Source organism: Eubalaena glacialis, chromosome 3 (assembly GCF_028564815.1).
Source record: "Eubalaena glacialis isolate mEubGla1 chromosome 3, mEubGla1.1.hap2.+ XY, whole genome shotgun sequence".
In the NCBI taxonomy this organism is placed as follows: domain Eukaryota; kingdom Metazoa; phylum Chordata; class Mammalia; order Artiodactyla; family Balaenidae; genus Eubalaena; species Eubalaena glacialis.
This window is the reverse complement of record NC_083718.1, coordinates 106,015,828-106,035,036: the sequence shown is the minus strand read 5'-3', so window position 1 is coordinate 106,035,036 and position 19,209 is coordinate 106,015,828. Positions and strand designations below refer to the sequence as shown.

General features: G+C 36.9%; 1 protein-coding gene across 1 annotated transcript; it reads left to right on the top strand.

The window, feature by feature from the left end:
• The first annotated feature begins 232 nt into the window (after window positions 1-232).
• Window positions 233-17,264, top strand: VCAM1 (vascular cell adhesion molecule 1). Its single transcript, XM_061183791.1, has 9 exons — window positions 233-425; window positions 963-1,238; window positions 3,509-3,829; window positions 5,406-5,672; window positions 7,723-7,998; window positions 9,854-10,174; window positions 11,053-11,319; window positions 12,723-12,989; window positions 16,353-17,264. The coding sequence occupies exons 1-9, from the start codon at window positions 362-364 to the stop codon at window positions 16,511-16,513; spliced, it is 2,220 nt and encodes a 739-aa protein (XP_061039774.1). The 5' UTR covers window positions 233-361; the 3' UTR covers window positions 16,514-17,264.
• The last annotated feature ends 1,945 nt before the right edge of the window (window positions 17,265-19,209 follow it).

Here is a 19,209-nt window from a genome sequence, read left to right as displayed (position 1 = left end):
AAGATATCCTTTTGGAATGAAAAATCAGGAAAAGTTTTAATTTTATAGCCTTGGAAGTGTTTTCTTTTTCTAGGGCAGAGATAGTAGTTTCAGTACTGAGAGCAACGGAAGGGGTTAATACTGGACTTGGCTGGGTGTCAGTTAAATTTTTTTTCTGGCTCTGCTCCGGGTTTCCCCTTGAAGGGATTTCCCTCCGCCTCCGTGTCTCTGCAACAAGACCCTTTATAAAGAGCAGACTTTCTATTTCATTCCTCACTGAACCTCACTGGCTTTAGGAGCTCAAGACTTCCCAGGCACTTTCAGTGGGGACAGAAAGAAGGGTTTTGGAACCATTATTTTCTCATAACAACAGCAACTTAAAATGCCTAGGAAGATGGCTGTGATCTTTGGAGCCTCAAATATACTTTGGATGGTGTTTGCAGTTTGTAAGTTCTTCTCCTTGATTTGTTCCAAATGCTAACATTCCATTTTAGCCCTGATTTTGGCTTCAGTCAGTTTTGTTATGGTCGTAAAGAAAGGCACTAGGATTTTTAAAGTGTGGGAAAACTTAATTTAACCTAACTTTTACTGTGCTATTGAGTATTGTTAGACACCATTTATATTGTCATACTTAGAGCTGCAAAGTTGATGTTTTTTGGATACCTTTTTCCAATGTCAAATGAGTAATTGGATTCTATTTCTAGGAAGGTCTGTCTCTTTAGTTTCCTGCACTTGATAATGAGAGCAAACTTAGCTAGTGACAAAACACCTCTGATAAATGGGCATCAAGGTCAGAGTGAGAGTTCTCCTAAGCGAAGGTGATTTCAACACCTTCTTTTGAAAGTGACTCCAATGTTGCCTTGCATTAGTTGGAAGCAGTTTAGAGATCAGCCAATTGTATTTTGGGTGCTATACTAGAACAGAGAAGAAGGCCTAGAATACTCAACAAACCAGTGTTTGTTTTTTCCTTTTTGCCTTCACAGCTCAAGCTTTTAAAATCGACATCTTCCCTGAATCCAAAATTATTGCTCAGATTGGTGACTCCATCTCACTGACTTGTAGCACAACAGGCTGCGAGTCACCATCGTTCTCCTGGAGAACTCAGATAGACAGTCCGCTGAACGGGAAGGTGAGAAATGAGGGGACCAAATCCACGCTGACCATGGATCCTGTTAGTCTGGGTAATGAACACTATTACCTGTGCACAGTGATTTGTGAGTCTCAGAAACTGGAAAAAGGAATCCCAGTGGAGATCTACTGTGAGTACTTTAGAGAATATTTGATTTTCTCTCCATTTTGCTTTAAAATAAGTTTTTAAAAGGATAGTTTTGAAAGAAAAGAAAGAAAAAAGTATATTCATGTCCAGATTCTTGGCTAGAGGACCTAGTGTACCGAGAAGGCTAGAGACAGCTGAACCTAGCACTAGACCAGAGACCCAAATCCTAGCTTCTATTTCCAACTCTGCCACAAACATGGTGACCATGGGTTAGACTCAACTTCTCTGGGCTTCAGTTTTCTTAACAATAAAGTGAAGATCTCTAAGGTTCTGTTTATTTTATTTAAAAAATTTTCTATTCAATTATATCCTTATATGTTTACTTGTCCATGTGTCTAAATGATTTATGAATTCCATACTTCAGGGGTTTCCCATTTATTTATTCTTATGCAATTTGGTGCTTAAAATTAATTTAAAGATTAATCAGGGGATCTATAATTTAGTAATGGGCTTCTGTACAAAATTTTCCCCTTTAGATAGAAGAAAAATATCTACAAACATTTCACTCATTTGACTTTGGCAGAGATAAATTTAGGAGGTTTTGTTTTTGTTTTTGTTTTTGTTTGGTGCCATTAAGTCTTAATGCTCAATCGCTCAACCTCAAAGATATTTGTATAATGAACTAGATTTGCCTTGTGAATGTGAATGAATACCCCTCATTTACCAGCCTACCAAAATGTATCCCAATCCATTCTCAATCCAGCAAAGAAAGTTAACAAAAGGAGTGAAACAATAACCTGAAATAAATCACTTGCATTCTGGTTACTGCTCTTTCCAAAATACTGGAATCCTTGATAGTCATCTCTTCAGGAAGACCTCATTTCATTATCTTTTCTACTTATGTTGCTTCTCTTCTGCTGTAGTGGAGCCAACTTTGTCCAGTAACCTTAACTGATTCTTCAAGAAGCCAGTATGTTGCTAGTGCTTCCCAAGAAACTGTGCCTGGCCGGCTGCTTTCAATTATGCTGGTTGTACATGCAGAGTTTATGTCTGTGCAGCCTCCTGAGCTCCTTGAAAGGCCCCCTTATGTAAATACAGGGGAAAGTAGTGAGTTCTTGTATTAACTGACAGCAAACTATGTGGAGTATAAGCGCATTTCTTTCAGAATATGAGGGACAGGACTATTGGTGGAAAAATGAAAAATACTGTTTCTTCACAAAGCAAAATATTTCCAGTTCCTTTGCCTTTCCTCTCAAGTACCAAATAGTTGAAGATTTAAAAAGAGAAATGAAGGCCCTTCTGGCTTTAATTATCTTGGCTGAAGTTTTTTGTTTTTTTTTCAAGAATGTCTGTCTTTCATTATGTGTAACAGTCCTGTCTCCATTCCACATTTGATTGTAATATTCTTTAGAGTTGGAAACTTTGTATTCTTATTTCACAGTCTTGAATCTAGCCAATGTGTTACCATCCTGGCGGTTTGCAATGAAAAGTAGCCTTGCAAGGAAAGCAATGGCTGACTGAACTAGTGTGTCCCTTGACACTAAAAAGTTCAAGTGGAGTATTAGTTAGACTTTGAGTTAGGCATTTTGGGAGGCAAATACGCCTTCCAGAATTTAAAGACTGCACAGGTGTACCTTTCTGGTGGATGAATGCCTGTCAGAGGCACCATTTTTCAGAAGCCAATTATTTAGAGTTGTTCTTTTCATTTCTTAGCATATCTTGCCCAATAACTATTCTTTGCAATGATATTCTAAGCCTCAGGTTCCTTATCCGTAAAATGAAATATATCTGCCCTCACTAAAATAAGAGAATGTGATATAACATAAAAAAAATCTTCAATAGCAGTACAGAATAATAAAAATCCTGAGTTTAAATCCCAGCTTTACCATTACTAGCTGTGTGACCTTAGGAAAGTTATGCACCTGTGCTAAGTTTATGTTTTCGTATCTATGAATTGTGGTATCTATTTCTTAGGGTTGTTGTGAGGATAAAATAAAGTCATTGGTGTTAAATGAATAGCACAATGATGGGCACACATAAGTATTCAGTAAACATGAACTTCTTCTCCCTCCTTTTACTCTGATAACATGCAACACTTAGTACATGCAGCGTCAGAACTGAACTCTCTAACAGAAGATTCCAGTTCTTGAACCTACCCCAAACCATGAAAGGCTATTTAAACAATTAATTCTGCTGTATTAAGACTGTATTCGCAAACATATTAGATTTAGTTTACATTGATTTAAATTAGTAAGGAACCTCATACAACATGAACAAAAAGTCCATTTGCATGTATTTGTTTGAACGTTGCAGCTTTCCCTAAGGACCCAGAGATTCATTTGAGTGGCCCCCTGGAGGTTGGGAAGCCAGTCACAGTCACGTGTTTGGTCCCTGATGTTTACCCATTTGAAAGGCTGGAGATAGAATTACTGAAGGGCAACCGTTCCGTGAAGACACAGAACTTCCTGGAAGTTTCAGAAATGAAGTCCCAGGAAACGAAGAGTTTGGAAGTAACCTTCACTCCTATTGATGAGGATATTGGGAAAGCTCTTGTTTGTCAAGCTACATTACACATTAATGAAATTGATTCTCAACCCCAAGTAAGGGAGACTACAAAAAAACTGCAAGTCTACAGTAAGTACTTGTGTAAAGTCTATGGGAATTTAGTCTTGGATCTATACAGCAGTAAACTTAGCAGCTAAAGTCAAGAAGAAACGCGTTTGTAGTTTTTACACCATTTTGATTCATTGAGAGCATAATTTTTGTCAATAGCATAATTTAATAAAAAGCGCACCAAATTTGTGTTGAGAAGAGTTGAGCTTAAGCTCTGGCTCCACTAACTGTGCGAATTTGGGTCACTTAATTTCGCAGTCTATCAAAGAGGACTACTAATACCACCTGATTGGGTAGTAGGAAATAGGCTCAAGTGATAAAATGTTTTTAATCATGTTTCGTAAACACTTATACCATGCCTTGAAATATCAAGATATAGAGATTTTACAAGGTGGGCACTTATTCTGTGTGTGAGTGCATATATGTATGCTCACCTGGACACATATGTGTGGGGCGAGAGAGAGGAGATGAGGTTTGATTGTCTCCATGCTCCCTGAGACGGCTGGGGGAGCTGAGGCAGTCTTGAAATCCCCAAATTGGTAGGAGTGGACTCACTGTGCTTTGTTCTAGACTAAAATGCTCTGGTCTGCTTTGACACCATACTTAAAAGAAGTATTGCCTTCTATAACATGTTTAGCTGAAAGAGAATGAGATGGAAAGGTTTTATCAATGTTTTGAGAAGAATAGTCAAAATAGATATTTTTGCTAGAGAATATAAAACTTGGAAGTGAGAGCTATAACTAAGTATTTGAAAGACAGTCATGTAGAAGTGGGATTTGATATATTCTTTAGCAGTAGAGGACTGAACTATGACCGGTGTATAAAAGTTAGTTACAAAGAGGAAGAGTTCAGCTCAATAAAGGGAAAATGTTCTAATAATTAGAGCTGTCCAAAAATCAAATGGACTGTATTTACTATAAGGCAGTGGATTTCCTCGCACCGTAAGTGTTGAAGCTGACTTGAATGAACCTTTGGCAAGGAAGCTGAGCCGGAACTTCTACCTTACCTGGGAGATTGAACCACATTATTCTAAGGGTTTTCTTAATTTCTGAGTATCTATGGCCATCTGAAAACACCAAACATCAAAAAAAGTAACTCCATCAAATTAGTCAGAAACTGGATTGACTAATTTTTATGACTCAGCAATTCTTTTTTAAAATTAATTAATTAATTAATTATTAAACTTTTGGCTGTGTTGGGTCTTCGTTTCTGTGCGAGGGTTTTCTCTAGTTGCGGCGAGCGGGGGCCACTCTTCATCGCGGTGCGCGGGCCTCTCACTATCGCGGCCTCTCTTGTTGCGGAGCACAGGCTCCAGACATGCAGGCTCAGTAGTTGTGGCTCACGGCCCTAGTTGCTCCGCGGCATGTGGGATCTCCCCAGACCAGGGCTCAAACCCGTGTCCCCTGCATTGGCAGGCAGATTCTCAACCACTGCGCCACCAGGGAAGCCCAACTCAGCAATTCTTTACACTAGTTTGGCAGAGAAAGTTTGTCAAATTTGTGAAAGCATGTAAATAAAGTGTATGAGAGAAATACAGTAGCCCTATTGGATCAAGATGATGCTTAGCAATGACTACTATTGTGCCCTGCCTTCTCAGTCTCACCCAAGGACACAATTATATCTGTGAATCCCTCCACAAGCCTGCAAGAAGGTGACTCCGTGACGATGACATGTACCAGTGAAGGTCTACCAGCTCCACAGATTTTCTGGAGCAAGAAATTAGACAATGGGAATCTACAGCTCCTTTCTGAGAATGCAACTCTTACTTTAATTGCTATGAGGATGGAAGATTCTGGAATTTATGTGTGTGAAGGAGTTAATCTGGTTGGGAAAGACAGAAAAGAGGTGAAATTAATTGTTCAAGGTAAGCAGAATGTGTAAAAAAGGACTGATAAAGCGGCCGTCATTCGGATTTAAGCAATAGTGAAATAGCTTCAATGCCAAAATTACTTTGTTAACTTTTATTGATGATCCATCTGATTGTCATGTACTTTAATACAATTATATATTCATCTTACTCATGCTTCTTGGAAATCTTTCCTGCCAGAACTTCCATGGCCCTGCTTTTCTGGTTCCTTTCCATTTCTCATCATTCTTTCACTGCCTCATTCCTTGGCTTTCTCTCTTCCTTCTGCCCCTTGAATATTAGTATTCTCAGATTCCCACACCTGGTCCTCCTCCCTTCTAACTCTGGACTCCCAAGATTTGAACTATGTATTATATGCTGTTTACTCTGAAATTCATGTTCCTATTCCATATCACCAAAACCTGTCAGTTCTACCTCAATATGATCCCTAGGATCTGACCTCTTTTCTTCAACCCTCTTGTCATTGCCTTAGTTTATCATCTCTCACTTGGACTCTTGAAAGATGTTCTTATCAATAAATAACATCCACTGACCACCAGCTATATTCCAGGCACTTTACATATGTTTCCTCTAATCTTCAAGAAATAACTAACGAGTATTGTAAAGCAATTACACTTCAATAAAGATGTTTAAAAAAAAAAAAAAAAATAACTAACGAGTACGTATTTTATATCCATTTTACAGATGAGAGAATAGTGTCTCCCAGAGATTAATAATGACCCTTATTGCTTGTACATCTAATATTTGCCAGGAATTCTCTTTCCACTTTATAAATGTTATGTCTTTTTTCTTTACCACAACCTTATGAGACGAATAAAAACACAGGCACAGAATAGTTGACAATTTGCCTAGAGTCACATAGCTCATTAGTGGCATTTAACAGAGACCCATTTAAACCCCAAACTCCATGGTTTTTCAACTATAGCTAATTGTCTTTAAATGGTCACCCTGCTATCATTCTGTCCCCCAACATAATCCTATGCACTGCTACCAGAGTTATCTACCTTAAACAAGAAAGGTGCACATTTTATATGACTTCAACCAAACCCTAACTGCATATAAATTAAAATTCACATTTCTTAAAATAGTCACATAAAACTCTTCACAATCTAGTCAGAAACAACTAGCAGGGATGGCACTGGCAGCCAAAGAGCTTTTCTGGATATCTGAGACTTAGGAGTTTGCCCTGGCATCTCAGTTTTCAGCCCCTGAGTCAATAGTAAAAATTTTTTATATTGTATCAAACAAATTTAAGAGGTGGCCTGCATACCACTTTAATGCTTAGATTTTGACTTTGCTTTCAGTGTGACTCTGTGTGACTTTCAATGGTACAGCTTTATTCTGTTGATACAGAAGCTCTAAGTGCTGGTCTGTTACGGGTATTGCTTCTAATCAGAAGACATATTTGTATAGCTTTTTTTCAGTACTTTTCTTAGATTTTGTTTTATCTCCGCATGAGGATGATTTGATTTAGTTGTTCAAGCAATTGAAAAGCTGGGATCTTGAATCAGACCCACCTGGCTTCAAGTCCTAATTTTGCCACTTGTAAGCTGGGTGAGGTTATTTATCATTTTTCCACAAGAAGAAAGAGGAGGAGGAAGAAGAGGAGGAGAGGGAGACAGAATTAATAGTACCAGTTCATGAAGTTGTGAGGATTAAATGAGATAATATATGTAAAGTGGTTTACACAATGCTTGACACACTGGAACCTCTTATATTTTTGAGCTGTTCCACCGTTACAGGGATTTGATAAACTACATTTGAGTGGAGAATGAATTTTTTTGGTTGAAAAGATGCCAATCTCTGTCTTGACAAATTTTTATCCTTATTCATTCTGTTGAATGAATGAATCAACAGCATCTTGTGCATCTGTTCTTAAAAGATGTGGTTTCATTTCTGAAGGTCCCAAGGTGGAAAGGAGTAATTTATTCCTGGCATAGATGTTAGCTGAAAAGAGGCCAGGAAAAAAAAAAAGACCATATATTGAGCGGTGGTGAAAGAAGAAAAGAATCTTATCTTCTTTTCGTCTTGTTCTTTTATCCCCCAGAGAAAATGTTTACTGTAGAGATCTCTCCTGGATCCCAGATTGCTGCTCAGATTGGCGACTCAGTTGTGTTGACCTGTGATGTCATGGGTTGCGAGTCCCCATCTTTCTCTTGGAGAACCCAGATAGACAGCCCTCTGAACGGGAAGGTGAGGAGCGAGGGGTCCAAGTCCACGTTGACCCTGAGCCCTGTGAGATTTGAGAATGAACATTTTTATCTGTGCACCGTGACATGTGGGCATAAGAAACTGGAAAAGGGAATCCATGTGGAGCTCTACTGTAAGTGGTTTTCAGAATTGTTTGCTGTTTTGCCATTGTTGTTCCCAGTTCCACTGGAAGAAACAGAATGCGAATCTGTGATACACGACAAGATCCTTGTGTTTAGAAGGGGAATTTAACATTGTGAATGGTTCCTAAATCTCTGAACCAGAATTTTTGATGTAACTTAATTGGCCTAAATCTTAAGTAGATATTACATATGAACCCAGCATCCACAATGCTTAGGTTGTGTCTTGTCGATACTCTCTCATCATGGACTTGAGCACACTGCATGCTCCCTGCTTCCCATCCCCCTCTGGGTGTATGTGGGGTGTACAGAGGTGGTCGTGTGCAAGGAGTGGAGTCAGTATCCACTCAGGTAACAGGGTGGGATGACTGCTGCTCAATTATTTGAATTGGGGGTGAGGCCCAAGCATACTGTTTTGAAGGCACATTTGAAAGCCGATTGGCAGGATGGGAGAAATGAGGCAATGGGGAGCAAGAGAAAGCCAGGGAGTTCGATTGGTCACTGGGGATGGTCAGTGGCAGATAAAAAGTAGAACCAGGAGACTGCACTAGATTTCAATATTGATTTACACCCCATACGTACACTACACTTTTTCTTGCTGTTCTTGTCACCTTAACAAAAATCCTTTACAGCCTCAAATCTCTATGCATTGACATTGCCGGAGTTCCTCGGTTTATAATGAACGAGGGAGAAAATATGCAAAGTGATCCTAAAGTTACACTTTTGAGAAGGTTATTCTGCCTTGTTTTGATTTAGTGGAATTCAAGAGAACAATTGTAGAGATTTTCCTCCAGAAATCCTGCCCAATCTTGTGTTACCCCTCAGGAGTTTGTTCAGCATGAGTTAGAGTATGTCCTTAAAGGGATTTGAATCTCTCAGAGGAAGGGTAAATTTATTGCATTATCATATTACCAAGAGTCCAGGACCTGCTGATGTAGGCACATTCCCAGCAGTGAAGCCTTCCCATCGTACAGAAACATTAGAGAATGTATCACTTTAACAACATTTTGCTTAAGGAGAAAAAAAGTTTAGCATGGCTCTTGTTCTTGATAACCACTCTGATCTCACTTCTATTGATTTGCATAAGATGTGTTATAAATGTTATTCAGAATCTAAATCTCATAGTTCTTTCTTAACTACAAGTATGATCCAAGGAACATTTAAGACTTTCTGCCTAAACTTGGCCGTTGCAAATGAAAATGTCTAAACTGAGAAGTGCCCTTGGGTCTTATTTGAGATGAGAGGCTGCGTGGCTCTGTGAAACCAAGCCTGGGCTCTGAGCTCCAGGAAATAGAGATTCTGATCTCAGCTCAGTAACTTACTGGATATGATGCCAAATGGCAGACTCTTAGCCTCTATGTTTCCCTAGCTGTAAAATACATTCTCTATAAGTTTGTCTAGCTGTAAAATAAGTTAATACCCATTAGATTATGCCGTTTTGAAGACTGAGATAATGAATGTTAAGGGACTAGCACATAGTAAATATCCAATACATCCTGGAAAATATTTAAGATGTTTAAAATATATAGTTACTAAATAGGATGGTGGAAGCTGCCATGTCCATTGAAAAGACCAGTCCATAGCTGTCAGCAAGATTGCATCACTAGAGAAGAATAAGAAGTATATTTATTACCTGATGATTTGATGTGCTAGGTATTTTTTGTTTCCAGTGTTATTTATATTTAATGTCATAAATATTTATACTTAATGTTGTTATTTATATATTAGTGATCATCCTATCCCAGGTGAATTAAAATCTGCATTTTGAGACGTTTGCATTTAATAGAGATTAGTTCTGTTTTTCCTTGACTGTCACATATAAACATCATTTTTGCTTGACATTTGCAGCCTTCCTTAGAGATCCAGAAATTGAGATGAGTGGTCTGTTAGTGAGTGGAAACCCAGTCACTGTAAGCTGTAAGGTTCCTGATGTGTATCCTTTTGACCGACTGGAAATTGAATTACTTAAAGGGGAGAGTATTATGAAGAATAAAATCTTTTTGGAAGATGTAAGTAAGAAATCCCTAGAGACCAAGAGTTTGGAAATGACCTTCATCCCCACCACTGAAGATACTGGAAAAGTTCTTGTTTGTCTGGCTAAGTTACCTATTGATGAAATGGAATTTGAACCCAAACAAAGGCAGAGTACACAGATGTTATATGTTAATGGTAAGTACATGCATGATGTATCCACAATTTAATATGAATTTTTTAAAATCATGGTTGCCAGGCAAGAGTTAACATGAGGTTGATAGTTAAAACCATTGTGGAAAAAATTATTGAAAAGGAACAACAAAATAATGATTATTACAACAAACCACCCCCAGTGCTTAAAACAACTGTTTATTGGCTTATGATTCTAAGCTGGCAATTTGGGAAGAGGTCAGATGGGCAGTTTGTTCAATGTGGTATTAGATGAGCTCATTCATGCCTTGTCAGTCAGTTGGCAGGTCAGTGGGGGATGGTCCCAGGTGGCCTCACTCACATGTCTGGGCCTTCTCTGGTGTTTCTTGCCCTTTCTTTCTCCATGTGGTGTCTCTCAAGGAAGGTAGCCTAGGTTTAGTCACCAGAGTGCAGTATTTCAAGAGGGTGATCATGAAAGGGGCCTCTTGGGGCCTGGGCTTGGAAGTCCTACTGTGTTACTTCTTCCAGGATATATTGGTCAAGGTTAGTGACAAGGACAGCCTGGATTCAAGAGGTAGAAAAATAGAGTCCACCTTTTCATAGGTGATTCACATAGTTCATGGTCATGTTTAATGTACCATAAATGTCAATATATACTATCATTGATCATCCATTCTTTGATAGTAAGAGAGTTTCTATAGAATTTATTTCCATTGGAAAATATCCAGGATGTGTCCATATTCTACTCTCTATCGTTCTGTATCTGCTAAAGTAAATGGGGACAGAAACCTCTTTTGGAAAGTTACCAAGATTTATAAATTGTTCTAATCCGCGAATCCATAGCCCAGTTTCGCAACATTATCAAAACTCTTTGGAACTCGGCGTATAAAGAGTCAAGCTAACAAGTGTCCCTACCTTTTCAGTTGCTCCCGGGGATACAACCATCTTGGTCAGCCCCTCCTCCATCCTGGAGGAAGGTAGATCTGTGAATATGACATGCTCTAGCGATGGCCTTCCAGCTCCGAAAATCCTGTGGAGCAGGCTGCTAAGTAATGGGGATCTACAGCCTCTTTCTGAGAACACCACTCTTACCTTAACGTCTACAAAAATGGAAGATTCTGGTATTTATGTCTGTGAAGGCATTAACCAGGTTGGAATAAGCAGAAAAGAAGTTGAATTAATTATCCAAGGTGAGCTAAGTGATCAAATGAGTTATGATTGCTTGTCTTATTTTGGTTGTGTTACTGGCTTTGAACAAAGTCCTTTTTGAAACAAACAAAATTTTTACTAAAACAGAATGCACTGAGCATTTTGAAGAGCTCATGGTGTTTCCTCTGCATGGAAAGCTCCTGGAATAGCACTTCCGCATGAGCCACTCCAAGTCACTTATCCTAAAATTCTTTCAACCACAGGTGGAATCCAGGAACTGTGCCAAGAGTTCCAGTTACACTTACAAGGCGTTGATTATGGCATTGAAATAAGGATAGGAAGATGTATATATGTATTTTGAAATTACTTAGGCCTAAAGCTACCTTATCTAGCTGGATTAAACTCTGAGTGGTAATCTCACAAGATGCCTGCTAGTATGTGCTTAGAAGCCTAAGAAGGCACTTAAACAATTTTATAAACTCTGAGATTGAGTAGCAGTGACCATGCCCTCTGGTTTATCAGTTTAATGGCATAGAATCACTAGGGTGGATGAAGTTAGCAGATCCAGACCCATTCTTGCCAGGATGGAGAGGCAAGACTGAGAACAAAACAATCCCTAGTTGACAGGATGAAGCTGTAGGCAGTTTTGGGCAAAATCATGAAGTGACTTGGATTTCCCTCATACCTTCCCTTTGGGGGTTCAAGGTTCTCTTCTTCACTAGAGCTGTCAGTTCCTCTCTTACCCCTTGGTATTGTTTCCACTAAGATATTAGTGACTTTCTTGTTACATCATTACAATAATAATTTGTATTTTAAAGGAAGAACCTTGGCAGGGCAATGCACTACCTTAAAGAAAGCCCTTAGGATGTAGCTCTGGTTGGGGAAAGAGTATCAAATCAAGTCACAAAACAGATGAACTTAATGGGAATCTCACTTATAAAATGTTGATGTGGTACCTCCCTCCACGGGTTGCATATTAACAGAGATGTTGTATGTCAAGTACTTAGCCCAGGATAATTGGTGTTGTTAAGGATTGTAAGCACAGCTTAATTTCTTGATCTGGGATTGTCCAGCTCAGAACTCAGAAGCCTGTAAAGGCCTTTATACTTAAAGAAATATTTGCACAGCAGTGTGACAAAAAAAAAAGTTCTTTTTCACATTTGAAATCTACAGCTGTTTTTAAAACACTTATTCGTTGGCTAGGCTGGGTAAAGAATTATATTAAGGGACATGAAAGAAGTATAAGAGTTGTCTTCTTTCATTAAAAATGTGATCATTTACAACAATCCAGTAAATGCTTGACTTCTTTAATTACCCCTCTAAATATTTAATGCAAACAGTAAGCACAAATACCATCTTGACAGCTATTGTTACTGTCGTTAAATTAATATGGGATTGGTTTATATTTCATTCAGTCAGAGATATCTTTAAATTCTTTCCACAGTTGCTCCAAAAGATATACGACTTACAGCTTTTCCTTCTGAGAGTGTCAAGGAAGGAGACACTGTCATTATCTCCTGTACATGTGGAAATGTTCCCCAAACTTTGATAATCCTGAAGAAAAAAGCAGAGTCAGGCTACATAGTGCTGAAGTCTACAGATGGTGCATATACCATCCACAGGGCCCAGTTGGAGGATGCGGGAGTATACGAATGTGAATCTAAAAATGAAGTTGGCTTGCAATTAAGAAGCATAACACTTGATGTTAAAGGTTTGTTTTTTGTTTTTGTTTTTTATTATTTTTTATAATTGGTCAGAGGCTTGGTGAATTGTAACGAATTTCAAGGATTAGGTGAATGAGTGGGCAAAATGGAACTGAATTCCATGATGATTATGGTTATTTCTTAGTGTTTCCTGAAATAATCATGCACAGCTGCTCTATCCTATGGAGTTCAGCCAGGAAGTTGACATTAATCAATCATTGGTCAGTGTAGAATTCCCGTTTGCTTTTTTAAACGTTGACAATTCATCATTGGTCTCTGAGGTCCTGCATTTCCAAAGTGTTTAAATGTATTTTCAAAACCTTTCCCTGGGGGTTATAAGGAAACTAGAGAAGTAGAATTGGCACGTGGAAAAAGAAAGGTTCTATCCAGACCCTTTTCCTTCCTACCAGAAGAGAGTGCCACTCTCTGAACACGCAGTAACTACATATTTTCTGGATTGACTCTCTTCAGGATAATAATTGAGTATGGTGATCTTAATGCTGGACAACATAAAGGAAACTCTAGACTACAGAACTGTCTCCTTAGAAAATCCAAGCTCCTTGTCCATTTTACCCTATTCTGATGGAGAGAGGGAGGGAGGGGGCAGTGACCCCAGCAGAGAAACTTCAGAAGCCTCTTAATCTCCTAACTCCTCGTGTGAACACACAGTAGGATCTGTTGATCTTATCAGTGGAAGCAGAATGTCAGCCTTTACTACTCTGTCCCCCACTCCTTGAGTGCTAATGAGCTCCCACTGTGTGTTGGAAGCCAAAATTGAAGTGAACATTCTTGCAATCAAATGCCAATTCTTAAGAGCCTCTGGCACTGGGCTCTCAGAGTTAGCAACTACTCATCAGTGTAAAGAAAATTTAAACGTGGGTCAGAAAATGGGTAAAAATTTTACTCATCTGACCAAATCTCTCAAGATTACAAGACCTTACCATATGTTTTCTTGTCTTCATGGTACCTCCTCAGAACACGACAATATCAATACATCCATGTAGAAATGTTAAAGAAGGGGAAAATATCACGATTACATGTAAAACTTTTAGTCATCCACCTGCAGTGATTATCCTGAAAAGAGTTGATCTGGCCAATGAAGTTACTATGTGTTCAAAGAATGGAACATTTACCTTGTATCATGTTACTCAAAGTGACACAGGGGTGTATGTAATCAGTGCTTCCAATGAGGTTGGGGATGTTTCTGGATGGATTGAGATCTTGGTTATGAGTAGGTTGAAATTCATTTATTCCTATTTAATCCTCAATGCCTCCAGAACACCTTTAATTAAGCCTAGTCCCAGGAACTTGGACTCCTAACATTTTTATATTGCTTTTTGTAGCTAACGATTCTCTTTTAAAGACATACCAAAGCTTCTTCTCCACTTTTTATCTCTCATACATTGCTGTCTTTTCTAATTGCTTTATTAAGTTAGTAACTTACATATTTGCCATTTTTCACTCATTATTTAAATGAACAAATTAAAGCACATTAGGCACTCAGCTAGAACCCCCAAACTAAATATGGTTTAAAATAACTACAAATGAATGGAAACAAAAATTTGACATTTTTCCTGGGAATTTTCAACTAGTCATCTTTTGTAGTTAGCTGAGTTTTAAAATTAATTTTGGTTTGTTTTTTTTTACAAATACATTTGCTTGAATGTATTCCAGTGATAGAAATGGTTGGGAGTCTTTAGGATTTTCAGTGTTGATACAGCTAATAGAAAATTGTATTTGAAGGTTGCCCTGGTAACCAACTCAGCAGCGAATTTGTATTTTACTGCAGATATCTGAGGGGAAAACCAAAGGCAAAAGATAATATTTATTAAATTGAAAACAAAACAATAGGAGCAGAGATACCATTGCTCAGCAGGTTATCAATATTGATGCCTAACCATAATTATGATAATGGAAATTCTATTAAAATATTACCCTTGTACTCTGACTAGTTCTACTCTAGCAAGGGAAAGTAGAAAAATAAGGCAATTATCATTATGTTTATGGTGAAGTGTTTTTGACCTCAATAATTCAAAAAAATGGACTTCCCGTCATCTGACTCCAGTGATTCTTTTCTTCTTGGTTGATCTCCAGTGATTAGAAACTCCTAGAAGTAAAGCAATGATCATAAAGGTCAAATCACTCATTTCTTCCAGGACTGAGACAATATATATGTCACTTGAAGAAACAATATTCGTGAGGTCATACAGTGTTGTACAAACGTAAATATAAATAGAGATGAAACTTCAGTAAATACCATGCTATCTTCTATAGATGTTCTTATAAGATTAAGATATTAAATAGTATTGTAGCTGTCAAATGATTTTTGTAAGTAGAAAGAGTACTAATTTTAAAGTTTTTGTATACTATTATCTTATGTACCCAATTTACAACAAAATGACAAAATGACAGGATGTAGAAAGAAAAAAATATATTACTAATCAAAAGATATTTATTGGGTGCAAGCTACTCCAAGCAGGGAGCCAGGTACTGGCTATTCAGTGGTGGATCAAAAAGAAACTAGATACATGTGCTTACGGAATTCACAGTCTGAAGGAGGAAGCCAAAATTAATAGATAATCAAACAAACAAATGTTTAACTATAAGCTGTTATTAGAGCTATGGAGGGAAAGTGTAGTGAGTTATAAAACTATATTAGGAAAAAAACTATATTAGGGTTTCTTATTTAGGCTGGAGGAGATGCAGGTCAGAGAATGTCTCTCTGAGTAAGTCACATTTAAGCTAAAACATAATGCTATCCAAAAAACTTCATATTATCAAGAAGTGATATAAATACTGAAGAGGAATAATGTATATTAAGATGCCCTACTTCAGAAATACAAAATATAAAGTTTTCTATATATCTCTAAAAAAGCCATCGATAAGAATTCTTTCCCTTACTATCTTATATGTGGTGTTTGACTATAATGGTTACACTCTAGGTGTTACAAGGCTTTTCTTGGAGAACTGTTTAGTTATTTTAATTCATAATGATCAGAGTCCTACTTCTTTAGTATATGTTTCTACTTCCCAAAGCAAACCCTCTTCTCCAATTCTTGCTCTTCTAAATGAGCCCTAAAAAGTTGTGCCCTTCCTTCCATTCTGCTATTGAACCTGAATCTATTTGAATCCAAGTTTGTGGAAATCAACAACTGTCATCTTTAGACTCATCATGACCATAGCAACTGCTAACTGATTATTTGAATAATTCAAAGAAATATGCATTTTGGGTCCTGTTGGTTCTATCCCTACTTTGATTCACTTCTCTTTAGAGAACGAGTTGTACTGTTAAAATAAAACATGTAACTATTATTATTAAACAATTTCTTTTTATACTAGACATTAATTGCATCCATTTTGTTATTTTCCAGGAAGAGAAAGTAACAAGCACTATTTTTCTCCTGAACTTCTCATGCTCTATTGTGCATCCTCCTTAATCATACCTGCCATTGGAATGATTATTTACTTTGCTAGAAAAGCCAACATGAAAGGGTCATACAGTCTTGTAGAAGCACAGAAATCAAAAGTGTAGCTAATGTTTGAAATGTTCAATCAGAGACACTATTTATCAGTTCAAATCCTCAGTACTGCTCATCATTCCAAGAGGAAAACAACAAGCTAGGAGTCCAGACTTCCTTGAATGTAGTGAACTCTTGGAAAGAAATGGCTGCCTATGCCCCTTGTTGTGAGCAAGAAGCCAAAGGAAAATTTCTGCCTAAAAAATAGGCACTACCTTTGAGATGTGACGACTGGAGTAGTTTCTTGATGTGTATATGCAATAACATGATTTGTATATATGTAAAATAAAACTATGCCATAACAAGATTGCTTGGAATATCAGCACACTATAGTCACATTTCTATAATTATTAAAATGTTGCTGGATTGACTGTTATAACTTAATGCATCTTAATATTGATTGGCAGCTGAACTATGTCATCTTTTTGATATTTTATTTCCTTTAACAAAATTTTATTCCTATAAAGTTCATAGACAACAGTTCCATGTTTTGTAAAGATGTTAGGGTTTTATATTGTTATAGGCAAACGATAAACCAAGAGGGCACTAGGTTGACTTTCAGGTACTAAACACTTCAACCTATGGTATAATGGTTGATTGGATTTCTCTGGATGGTACTGATATGGTACGGAGACGTTTTATGATGTTGTTTGTTCATCAGACTCTTGTGTAACTTTCCCAAAGTGGTCTAAAAATGCAACTTCTTTTGATTTTCTTTTGTAAATGTTTAGGTTTTTTTGTATAGTAAAGTGATAATTTCTGGAATTGAAAGAGTTGTGTGTTTATTTATTATAAATTGCCTGCTTTAATCGTGTTGCACCTCTTTGTGAAATGTCAAGTTCCAAGACCAAAGAGTTCAAACCCATAGAAATAATAAACAGATACTTGAAGTATGGTCCTCAGATTACTTTTATCAAAATCATCATGGGAACTTGACAAACATTCACATTTCTTGGGGCCATCCTAACCTATTGAACTGAAATATCTCATTTTGTGACCTTGGAATCTGCAATTAAAAATTTGTTTTAATATAGTATACACAGAAAGAGTGAATGCAGATGAACATGCACATATTAAAGGGCAGCAAGTGAACACCTGTATGTACCACTAAGGCCAAGAGATAGAACATTACTATTCTTCAGAGCCTCTTAGATGCTACTCACTGATTGCAGCTCTCTTACTGAGGCATAAGTGATATCTTGAATTATACATTAACCATTCCCTTTCTTTGGAGATTTTGTACCTATATAGGAAACCCTAACTAGAACATTATTTTGTTTGCCAGCTTTTGAATTTTACATAAAAATAATCAAACGGTATATTTGTCTATGACTTTATTCACACAAAATTATGTTTTTGAATAATTCATCCATATTGTATTTAGCTTTGTATATTCATTATAAGATTTTGCTACAGCTTATTTATACATTTTACTGTTGATGGATATTTGAGCTGTTTCCATTTTTACAATACTGATCAAAGCATCTATAAACAGTGTTTTACATTTTCCTGACTAACATGTGTAAGAGTTAACTTAGGGTGCAATAATTCCTATAAAGTGTACACATTCTAATGAAATTGCTGGGTTGCAGGAGATGTACACTTTCAGGTTTATAAGGAAAGCCAAACTATTTTCTGAAGTGATTGAAATAATTTATACTCCCACCAGCAGTGAATAAGAGTTCACATTACTAAATGGCTTACCAAAATTTGGCATTGTCTGACTTAAAAATTTGCCTTTCTTATGGGTATAAAATGATTTCCCATAATGGTTTAAATTTGCATTTTCCTGATTACTAGTGAGGTTGAACATCTTTTCATACATTTAACAACTCTTTGTGTTTAGGATCATTTGAGCTGGAGATACATATGTGTATACATATATATTCTGGATACCTGTCCTTTGTTGGTTTCCCCTACGTATTCTTCTGGGAATTTTACAGTTTTAGGTCTTATGTTAAGTCTTAATCTACTTTGAGCTGATTTTTGTGTATGGTGTAAGATAATCCCATCTGTTCTTTACTCCATATTTCCGTTTTTTTTCTGCCTTCTTTTGGATTGATTGTTATATTTTTAGTAATTATACTTTACCCCTTTTATTGGCTTATTAGTTATTACTCTATTTTTTTGTTTTTAGTAGTTGCTTTAGGATTTATAGTACATCTTTAACTATTACACCACTTCACAAATGAGAACTTTATAATAGTATATTTTCTTATCTCCCCCTTCCAGCTTTCGTGCTAAGATATTTTTATTTTACAGGTGTAATAAACCCCACAATACATTGCTGTTGCTTTTACTTTAAAAAGTCAATTATCTTTTAAAGATATTTGAAAATTAAGAAAAATTTTTATGTTTAACCACGTATTTACCATTTCTAGTACTCATCATTCTTTTCTGTAGATTCAGATTTTCCTCTGCCATCATTTTCCTTCTGTTTAGAGACTTCCTTTAACATGTCTCATAGTACATACATGTTTGCTGGTAATGAATTCTTTGCTGAGAAAGTCTCTGGGTTTTTTTTTTTTTTTTTGAGTTTTCATTTTGAAAGATAGTTTAAAAAATGAATAGATAATTTAATTAACAAATTTATACATTCAAATGGTTATGCTATTTTATAAACATATAATAATTATGTTCCATTAAATTACAATGTGCTCAGAGACAGGTATCATCCTGTTGCCTCACATGAGTTTTCAGGACAGTAGTT

Excerpts from the sequence above, each read along its gene's own strand:
- VCAM1 (XM_061183791.1), top strand. The coding sequence starts at position 362 with ATGCCTAGGAAGATGGCTGTGATCTTTGGAGCCTCAAATATACTTTGG. Across the intron at positions 1,239-3,508 it reads AATCCCAGTGGAGATCTACT|CTTTCCCTAAGGACCCAGAG; the intron begins GTGAGTACTTTA and ends TGAACGTTGCAG. Across the intron at positions 3,830-5,405 it reads AAAAAAACTGCAAGTCTACA|TCTCACCCAAGGACACAATT; the intron begins GTAAGTACTTGT and ends CTGCCTTCTCAG.